The sequence below is a fragment of the Epinephelus moara genome, chromosome 18 (assembly GCF_006386435.1).
Source record: "Epinephelus moara isolate mb chromosome 18, YSFRI_EMoa_1.0, whole genome shotgun sequence".
Taxonomy (NCBI): Eukaryota; Metazoa; Chordata; class Actinopteri; order Perciformes; family Serranidae; genus Epinephelus; species Epinephelus moara.
In genome coordinates, this window is record NC_065523.1 from 40,023,879 (window position 1) to 40,034,399 (window position 10,521).

At 47.0% G+C, this 10,521-nt stretch overlaps 1 protein-coding gene and 1 long non-coding RNA gene across 2 annotated transcripts; both read left to right on the forward strand.

Annotated features, from left to right (window-relative positions):
• The first annotated feature begins 904 nt into the window (after positions 1-904).
• psmd3 (proteasome 26S subunit, non-ATPase 3) lies at positions 905-10,311 on the forward strand. The gene is made up of 12 exons (XM_050068913.1): positions 905-1,201; positions 1,989-2,179; positions 2,858-2,998; positions 3,997-4,133; positions 4,373-4,563; positions 4,954-5,057; positions 5,182-5,296; positions 5,835-5,954; positions 7,539-7,642; positions 7,789-7,944; positions 8,730-8,780; positions 10,040-10,311. The coding sequence occupies exons 1-12, from the start codon at positions 1,024-1,026 to the stop codon at positions 10,115-10,117; spliced, it is 1,566 nt and encodes a 521-aa protein (XP_049924870.1). The 5' UTR covers positions 905-1,023; the 3' UTR covers positions 10,118-10,311.
• LOC126405271 (uncharacterized) lies at positions 5,961-7,299 on the forward strand. The gene is made up of 2 exons (XR_007571564.1): positions 5,961-6,186; positions 6,489-7,299. It is a non-coding gene; the product is annotated as an uncharacterized LOC126405271 (long non-coding RNA).
• Positions 10,312-10,521: the final 210 nt, after the last annotated feature.

Genomic DNA, 10,521 nt, shown 5'->3' on the forward strand with positions numbered 1-10,521 from the left:
AGAGAGAGAGAGAGAGAGACAGAGAGAGAGAGAGAGAGAGAGAGAGAGAGAGAGAGAGACAGAGAGAGAGAGAGACAGAGAGAGATGCAGGACAGACGGTAATGACAGTAGCTTACAACAACATTAATGAAAGTAATAATATTATAATTATAATTCTCGCTACTGTCGTACAATATGTTGAAAGTATATATTAATATCTGATAGTATACATATGTGACAATAATTGTCCTTAAAAATCTGCGGTAACATAAACACAAGAGTTTTGATCTGTAAGCCCCGCTTACACACGTCGTCCTCCGCTTATCCGGGTCGCGGGGGCAGCAGCCTCAGCAAAGAAGCCCAGACAGTCCTCTCCCCAGCCACTTCCGTCAGCTCTTCTGCGGGAACCCCGAGGCGTTCCCAGGCCAGCCGGGTGATGTAATCCCTCCAGCGTGTCCTGGGGTGGCCCCGAGGTCTCCTCCCGGTTGGATACGCCCAAAACACCTCCCAAGGGAGGCGTCCGGAAGGCATCCTTACCAGATGCCCGAACCACCTCAACTGGCTCCTCTCGATGTGGAGGAGCAGCGGCTCTACTCCGAGTCCCTCCCAGATGTCTGAACTCCTCACCCTATCCCTAAGGCTGAACCGAGACACCCTGCGGAGGAAACTCATTTCGGCTGCTTGTACTCGCGAAATAAAAAATAAAACTCATGCCTCCCCTTTCTCCCTCATAAATAACGAACAGTCCCTAATTTATTACAGAATCAAAACAAACTGTTTGTTTACCTCTTTATTTGTTTGTGTTCGTGATTTTTTTCACAGCTTTAAAGACTCCAACGGAAAACACGGGTTTGTTTCCAGGAGAGTCTGAATCGATCTGTATGTGATCGATTGTCAGCGTCTGCTCTGCTGTGATCATCTCATCCAGCCTGAGGTTTCCCATAATCCTTTGCGCTGTAGAATAGTTGCCAGTCATCGCCGTTAACTTCACACTGAGCTCATTAATTACAGGTCGGTTAATTATTCCGTGTCTGTCCGCTCATCATGAAGGAGACAGCGGCCAAGCGGCGCGGGGACAAGGCGGGAGGCCGGGACCGGGACTCTAAAGCCGACAAGCCGAAGGAGCCGGCGGGCCCCGAGCCGCAGGACGTGGAGATGCCGGAGGAGGAGGCGGCTAACGCGGCTAAACAGCCCAAAGAGCTGGACAGTGTCACTCTGGACGGTAAGACTCACTTCCATTAACGTTACTGCCGTTAAACCCACCGGCAGAGTCCGGTACCGGCTCAGGAGCTGGTCACTGTCCGGTCCGGTTCACCGGAGATGAGTCAGCTGCTGTTAGCATGTTAGCTAACATGCTAATGATGAAGCTAACTGTTGTTGTGACCGAGCACTCGGTAAAGAACTACAGATTAATACAGATGGTACAAGATAAACTTTATTAACACAGGTCAGAGACGATCATGAGAAACATCAGATGATCACTGTTTGTGTTTGTGACACATTAAATATGATGTTTACCTTTAAAACTGATCAGAGTCATCCTGTCAGATCAATACACTCAGATCATATAAAAGAAGAGCTCAGATATATTCACTGATTTAAATATGATTAAAGTTCAGTATGAAGCTGCCTGACTGTTGACCTCATTCACATCTCAGTGGTGATCTCCTCATCTGCTCCTCTCCGATCTTCATCCTCTGTCCCCTCTCCTCTTGTCTCCTCCTGTCTCCTCTGTCCTCTCTCCTCTTGTCTCCTCCTCTCTCCTCTCTCCTCTGTCTCCTCTGTCCTCTCTCCTCTGTCTCCTCTCCTCCTGTCACCTCCTCCCTCCTCCTCTGTCCCCTCTCCTCCCCTCTCCTCCTGTCCTCTCTCCTCTGTCTCCTCTCCTCCTGTCACCTCCTCCCTCCTCCTCCCTCCTCCTCTGTCCCCTCTCCTCCTCTGTCCTCTCTCCTCTTGTCTCCTCCTCTGTCCCCTCTCCTCCTGTCACCTCCCTCCTGTCTCCTCCTCCTCAGACATCAAGGAGCACGTGAAGCAGATAGAGAAGGCGGTGTCGGGGAAGGAGCCTCGCTTCGTGCTGCGAGCTCTCAGAGCGTTACCGTCCACCAGCCGCCGTCTCAACACCAACGTGCTGCACAAAGCCATCTTTGGTTTCTTCACCAACAACACGTCCACCAGAGACTTTCTGCTGGGCTTCCTGGAGGAGGTGAGGAGGAGTCGAGGAGGCGTCACATCCTGATCAGTCACTGACTTTATTATTGATTAACCTGTTGAGAGAATAATAAGCTGCAGTCAGAGTCTTAGCCTTGGACCAAGACGTTCATTGCATTAACGTCTTGAAAACGAACCCCGTTTTTCGTTTGGGGGTTCCCGGTCTAGACCGATTCACGTCTCCATAAACGTTCAAATCAAACATGTAATGTACTCACCTCACAGGCACAGATTTCACACTTACTACCAATGTGCAATACACCTCCCAACCGCTAAAGTGGTGCTGTGGCGCAGTAGAAAGCCGGTGCACTCATTCATTGCAGGATGAAGAAGGGGTGAAGAAAATTTCAAGACATCCCTAGATAAAATGCATGTTTATTGAACAATAACGGATATACAAACACACGGCAACCCCCCGTACACCTTCCTAACATCTGTGCCTGTGAGGTGAGTACATTACATGTTTGATTGAACGTTTATGGAGACGTGAATCGGTCTAGACCGGGAACCCCCAAACGAAAAACGGGGTTTGTTTTCAAGACGTTCATGCACTTAACGTCTTGGTCCAAGGCTATCAGAGTCTATGCAAAGAGATCATCACAGGACACATGAGGTCAGATGATCAGTATTGATACCTTCTGTCTGTCTGTCTGTCTGTCTGTCTGTCTCTCAGCCGATGGAGATGGCAGACGGAGACGTCCAGTTTCGACCAAGGACCGGTAAATCTGCGTCAGCTCCTCTGCTGCCGGAGGTGGAGGCTTACCTGCAGCTGCTGCTGGTGGTTCACCTGACCAACAACAAGAGATACACAGAGGTCTGTCTGTCTGTCTGTCTGCCTGTCTGGTTTTTATTTATTCACTGTTGGTCTGAAGACGTTCAGTGAAAGTGTCCCTCAGGGGCTCCTGTAGGTGATCCCTGACTGATTGTGTTTGAGAACATACATTCTTGGAACCCATCAGCTGTATTCGGCGTCTGACTTCCAGCAGACGGTAATACAGCCTCTGGGGTCAGACCCCTGATTTTTTGGCGTTCCAGTTTGATTTGGGCGGAGGAGGCAAATTTCCATTTCTGACTTCCGTTTATATATCAGTAAATATGCTGAACCATTGCGATGGATTCAGAGTTTGCAGTGACGCCAATTATGTTCCGCCTCGTTAGTTCACTGCACGGACTGTTTAACCTGGCAACAACTACAGCCGGCTCAAACGTGATTGGTCAATATCACGCGGACTACAAACAGCCTACAATCCGACACCAGGGCTCTTCCGCTCTTCTTCCGGAGGCAAGAACTCTGGGGTTTGCCTACAGACTCTACATTCACTGAATGTAGAGTCTGTATATAGAGACTAGAGAACATGAAACAGAGACTGTTTATGTTGAGTTCATATTAATTTATAACCTTCATAATTTAAAGTGACTGGACTGAGCTGACGTTGATGCACAAAGTTTGTGTTTTTAACACTTACATGTATGTACTTCTTTTCTTTGTTTAAATGTAAAGCGTCTTTGAGAGCTGTAAAAGCTCTATATAAATAAAATGTATTATTATTATTATTATTGTTATTATTATTATTATTATTATTACTATTAAACATATTTCTATACAAACTGTTTTTGAACATGTGAGAACGTCTCAGTGTCGTCTGAACTCAGGCGGCAACACAAGAGTTACATCAGGAAGTATCTGATCGGTCAGCACCAAACAGGACGCAGGTTCAACACTCAGCCTGCAGGTCCATCTCTGTATTCTCCATGAGGAGGAGGAGGATGATGAAGGTGATGATGATGATGATGACCTGTTGTGTGTTTCAGGCTCAGAAAGTGTCAGACGACCTGCTTCAGAAGATCGGCTCTAAGAACCGCAGAGCTCTGGATCTGGTCGCCGCCAAGTGTTATTATTACCACGCCAGAGTGTACGAGTTCCTCAACCAGTTTGACTCCATGCGCAGGTACACACACACACACACACAGACGCACACACACACACACACACACACACACACACACACACACACACACACACACACACAGAGGTTAACTCCAGGTGTTAATGGGGCCAAAATAATTACAGTTAATAAAAATATTTTAAAGGTACAGTCTTAGTTTTTCTTCCTGTTTGTTTCATCAGTGTGAACGTTTCTTTCTTCTTCTTCTCATGTCAACACTGTCACTGTGTTTAACCCTTCAGTTTCCTCCACACGCGTCTGCGTACGGCGACTCTGCGTCATGACGCTGACGGTCAGGCCGTCCTCCTAAACCTGCTGCTGAGGAACTACCTGCACTTCAACCTGTACGACCAGGCCGAGAAGCTGGTGTCCAAATCTGTGTTCCCTGAACTCGCCAACAACAACGAGTGGGCCCGCTACCTGTACTACACAGGTGAGATTCATACCTGTACCACACAGGTGAGACTAATACCTGTACCACACAGGTGAGATTCATACCTGTACCACACAGGTGAGACTCATACCTGTACCACACAGGTGAGACTAATACCTGTACCACACAGGTGAGACTCATACCTGTACCACACAGGTGAGACTCATACCTGTACCACACAGGTGAGATTCATACCTGTACCACACAGGTATCACCTCTTCTACCACGACCTGTGTGCCTGGTTAACTTCATTAGTGTTTTGTTTGTGTTTATTGTTGAGAGTTCCTGTGTGTTTACCTGTGTGTGTGTGTGTGTGTGTGTGTGTGTGTGTGTGTGTGTGTGTGTGTGTGTGTGTGCGTGTTCACCTGTGTGTCACGTGACCTCCTGCAGGTCGTATTAAGGCGATTCAGTTGGAGTACTCTGAGGCTCGCAGGACTCTGACCAACGCTCTGAGGAAAGCTCCTCAACACACTGCTGTGGGCTTCAAACAGACGGTCAGTTACACACTGAAACACACACTGACACACACTCCTTGACAGACTGACGGACTCATCATCATCAACATCATCATCGTTACACTCTGGTTTGATAATAACAGACATATTGATCTGTGATCAGGTTCACAAGCTGCTGATTGTGGTGGAGCTGTTGTTGGGAGAGATTCCTGACAGACTTCAGTTCAGACAGCCGTCACTCAAGAGGTCACTGATGCCCTACTTCCTGTTGACCCAGGGTCGGTATTTACACACCAGAAAACACCAACACAGTACAGTCATCTCCATCAATCAATCAATCAATCAATCAGTCAATCAATCAATCAGTGATTGATTGATTTAATCCTTTTAAACCATTAGATTTTAAATGTTTGGTTTAATAATATATTTATTTTAATTAATGATATTTTATACGTCAGGTCACAAAACGTTCAGTACACATGACTGTAAAACAAATGTTTGTTTAACAAGAAATAAAAACCCACAGACGTGTCAAAATTATGATCCAATCACACGTCAGATCACAATGACATCATGAGGGTCTGTCCTCCTAAAAGGGGGCGTGGCCTTGACCATTTGCAGACTGCCTGTATGTGCTGGTCTGGTGTTTTTATTTTTAATTTTATAGTTTTTATACTTATAAGATTTAAAAACTATATATAAATCCTAAGATTTATAAACAGGTTTTTACTGTTGTGGTGGACGTATGATCACATGTGTCCTCTGTGTGTGTGTGTGTGTGTGTGTGTGTGTGTGTGTGTGTGTGTGTGTGTCCAGCGGTGAGAACAGGTAACCTGGCGAAGTTCAACCAGGTGTTGGAGCAGTTTGGGGAGAAATTTCAGACTGATGGGACGTACACGCTCATCATCCGCCTGAGACACAACGTCATCAAGACCGGTGAGCCAATCACAGGACACGTCACCTGTCAGGGTTGTTCCTGCACAGAGAGTAAAGGCCCTGACACACCAAGTCGGGCCGTCGGTGAGCGTCTGTCGCCCTAGTTATTGCGGTGTGTCCCGCACCGTTGGCACTTCGGCGGTGGCGGCGGAGCTTGTCGGTGAGAGAGATCACTCTGATTGGCTGTTCAGGTTTTATTTCCTCGCCCCTGTAGCGAGTGAATCTGCCTGTAGTGAAACCGGGGCTAACCGGTGCTTCCTCCTCAGGCTCCACTTCACTCAGCTGCCCCACAGACCCGCTGCTTCTTCACACTTTAACCTGAATAACAAACCGGAGCTAGCTGGGAGCGGCTAGTGGAGCGTTAGCCGCAGCATGACCGGAGGGAAGCACAGCCAGTTAGCCTCCGCTAGTCTCTGAGCTAGCCCCGGCTCTCCGTTTGGATCCAACCAGAGCACCGAGCCCTGGTTTGTTATTCAGGTTAAAGTGGGAAGAAGCAGCGGGTTTATCGGGCAGCTGAGTGAAGTGGAGCCTGAGGAGGAAACACCGGGACCGTCTGGATGTAATAGTCTGTGTAGGTGCTGCGGTGCTCGGCTGCACAGATAGGAAACCCCTCGGCTGACAGGATGTACCACTCTCTCACTCCGCTCTCTCTCACGCAGGCGCAGAACGTACGTGCTACTTGGCCGTCGGATGTAGTCCGTGTAGTGTGTTCAAATGCAACTGACACAGGGCGACGTGAGGCAACGTGAGGCGACGTGAGGCGACGTAGACGACGCAACAGTTGGCTTTCGTCACCGCTAGTTCTTTGATGTCGGTTTGGTATGGTCTCGACAAAACTCTGACGGGTGTCATAATGACAGTCATAGATTTATAGTTAAACAGTTTTACTTGGTAGATTTCTGTTTCTAGATTTGTAACTGCAGTTTGGGCATTTTACCAACATGATGGCGCTGTTGTTATCAGCACAGTGCACCGAGAAAGACGCAGACAAATCTGCCACAGAGGAAGAAAAGAGCCGCCTGTCAGCGGCCAATGTTTCACGTCGCGGTCACCATAATAAAACTCCTCTCCAAGCCGTTCAATGATAGTTTCATATTGCCAGTTGTAGTTTATAAATCCAGCTGCACCAGTAGATTCATATGTGGTTTGTGAATGCTGCTCCAGAGTGTGCGTGACTGCCGTCATGTCCTGACACCACCTACAGTCGCGACATGCACGGACATAAAGCGTGTCTTTTAATCAACTTTTTCCCCCTTTTATCAAACACAAACATTCAAACAGATTCTGTAAAACTTTATATTAGTTAATTACAACACACGAGAACATGACTGCAACATGTGGACTACTGATGAAGGCAAATAATTAAAATCAGAAAGTAAAATAATGAAATGATTTATAAAAGGACAGGCTGTCTTGTTAAAGTGTGTGAGAGGGTTACTTACAAATTATTTCTTACATTCTTTTTAAATGCTTCAGAAACATTTGTGTAAATATTATTTAGCCATCAGAATAAAACAGTTTGACGTGATGTTCAGTAACTGTTTGTGTGTGTGTGTGTGTGTGTGTGTGTGTGTGTGTGTTCAGGTGTGCGTATGATCAGCCTGTCGTACTCTCGTATCTCTCTGGCCGACATCGCTCAGAAGCTGCAGCTCGACAGTCCAGAGGACGCAGAGTTCATCGTCGCCAAGGTAATCAGGAAACACCTCAACTCAAATCATCATCATCATCATCATACAGAGATCTGAAGCAGTCTCTCAGACCGAACTGTGTTCCCCTGGTGTGTGTGTGTGTGTGTGTGTGTGTGTGTGTGTGTGTGTGTGTGTGTGTCCTTCAGGCGATCCGTGACGGAGTGATCGAGGCGAGCATTAACCACGAGAAAGGCTTCGTCCAATCAAAAGAGACCATGGACATCTACGGGACCAGAGAGCCTCAGCTGGCTTTTCACCAGAGAATCTCCTTCTGCCTGGACATCCACAACATGTCTGTCAAGGTGAGACACACACTTCTGCGGCTTACCTGGCCACCTTCCAGGACCTTTTATCATCTGCCAGGACCTGTTGCATCCCACATCAACACAACAGTGAGCTAGAGAGCTAGCATGCATTACCAGTGTGTCACAGTGTGAAAGATGGACCGTGGGAAACGGCCAAAAGTGTGGCTTCACTTTGTAAAAGAGAAAGACGACAGGCACGGTGCATGCTGGACGTTGATCAGCTGTGAGTCAGGCCGCACCTCAAATCTGATGAAACAGTTAAGGCAGCACGGCAGCATTGTGAACAAGCATCTCTGAGCACGAGTGCGCCGGCCTCAGCCAGCACCTGCAGTAGTGTCAGTGACGGCGAGCTGTGACACACTGTTCACTTTGGCGTTGGGAAGGGAAAGTCTGAGCCACTGAGTTTCCTCCTGTAATGTCACCTGTCCACCACAAGGTGTCACTGCTGCTGCTCCAGTGTCACATAAAGCACTGTGTGTCTGTCCTTTCAAAGTAAAGTCACACATGGTCCAGTCATATAGGTTTGGATTTATTCTGACAAGGAGCAGCTCCTCATAGAGTTTCAGGTTTGTTTTGTTTTTTTCTGCGACTAAGCGACCAATGAAATCTTGCTGATTAATGACCTTTCTGGTCATCAGTTTGATATTCCATGTTATTATTTTGATTAAAAAAGTGTCTCATATAATCCCCAACAGCATCTTTATTAGTCCTCTCACAGTTAGAGATGAGCCTCCACGGTATAGCTGCTGACAATAACTGTCTGTGTGTGTGTCGTCCTACAGGCCATGAGGTTTCCTCCTAAAGCTTACAACAAAGACCTGGAGTCAGCAGAGGTAACACACACAGACACACACACACACAGACACACACACACACAAGCTCTCTCTACATGTGAAGCTTCATCACAGATTTAACATGTTATCAGTTCAGATGATTTAATGGGCATCATGTTCAGAGGACAGACTGATGACACCAGATCACAGGCTGGATGAATTAATGGACGCAGACATGACATCACCCATCAGTTTGTGGTCTCACACTCTGAAGACTACACCGTTGACCATCTTTGGTTTTTGAAGCCAGTTTTTGGAGGAGATGGCGGAGCTGTGCAGGACACACATTGCTCCACCTCCATCCTGATTGACAGGTCGCCACACATAGCAGCTCTCTGAAGTTTTTTTTTTTATTGCTTTAGTGCTCCCTCTCTAAAGTCTGAGGATTTGTTTTCAACGTAGACATGCACATGCACAACTGGCTATAGTTAGCTGAACAACTGGCCGTAGTTAGCTTAACAACTGGCCATAGTTAGCTTAACAACTGGCCATAGTTAGCTTAACAACTGGCCATAGTTAGTTGAACAGCTGGCCATAGTTAGCTTAACAACTGGCTGTAGTTAGCTTAACAACTGGCTATTGTTGGCTTAACTGGCCATAGTAAGCTGAACAACTGGCCATAGTTAGCTGAACAACTGGCCATAGTTAGCTGAACAACTGGCCATAGTTAGCTGAATAACTGGCTGTAGTTAGCTGAACAACTGGCCATAGTTAGCTGAACAACTGGCCATAGTTAGCTTAACAACTGGCTATAGTTGTTAGTTGTCCGACGAACATGGATACAGCAGGTGCGCATCAACACCAGAGCGACACTGTTGTGATGCACACGTGTTCCTGAGTGCCTTTTTTTTTTTAGGATGTGACAGCTGTGCCCTGAGATAAGAAAAGTTCATTATGACCACATGTCATGTGACGAGGACCAACCAGTCACAGCCGACAGATATCTTTCCTTCTTCAGTAAATATCAGTGTGTGATAAATATGGAGGAGAAGTTGATCATGTTAGTGCAGAGCTGTCAGAACGTCACAGACGCAACCTGCCACCGCGCTCTTCAAAGCTGGAACAGAGAAGACACACTCGGAGCCGACCTTGTGTCCTCAGGCTTCACTTCTCAGAGCGAGAGGCTTCGTCAGCTTCTCCACAGTCTGTAGATCAGAGACATGACGCTTCAGTTTAGAAAGCTCAACACTTAAACATGTGACATTATAACTTATAACTTTGTTTTTCTGTGTCTGTTTCTGTGTGCGTGGTGCGTTCAGGAGCGTCGGGAGCGAGAGCAGCAGGACCTGGAGTTTGCCAAAGAAATGGCTGAAGACGATGACGACAGCTTCCCGTGATCCCCTCTGCTGACTTCCTGTGCAGACAGGAAGTACTTCTGTGTGTGCGTGCGTGTGTCTGCACGCTGATGTTGGTAGATCAATTATTACCCACAATCCCCCTCTGCTCTCTTCCTCTTCTTCCTCTGTGGTGTAACCTCTGATCTGTTTGTTGTTTCTGTCACTGATAAATAAAAACACTCTGGGTTTGTTTACACACGTGTGTTTCTGTGGGGTTCTGGGTAATGTAGTCACACAGTCACATGATTATTTACTTATTTTGAAACCTCAGATGTTCTCCAGCAGCCTGAGCTCAACGTCTCATTAATAAAGGTCTGTTCTGTGTTACCATGGCAACAGTGTGTCAGCAGACCAATGGTAAATGTAGTCAGCTGAAGCAGTGAAGTCCTCAGTCTGTACCTACT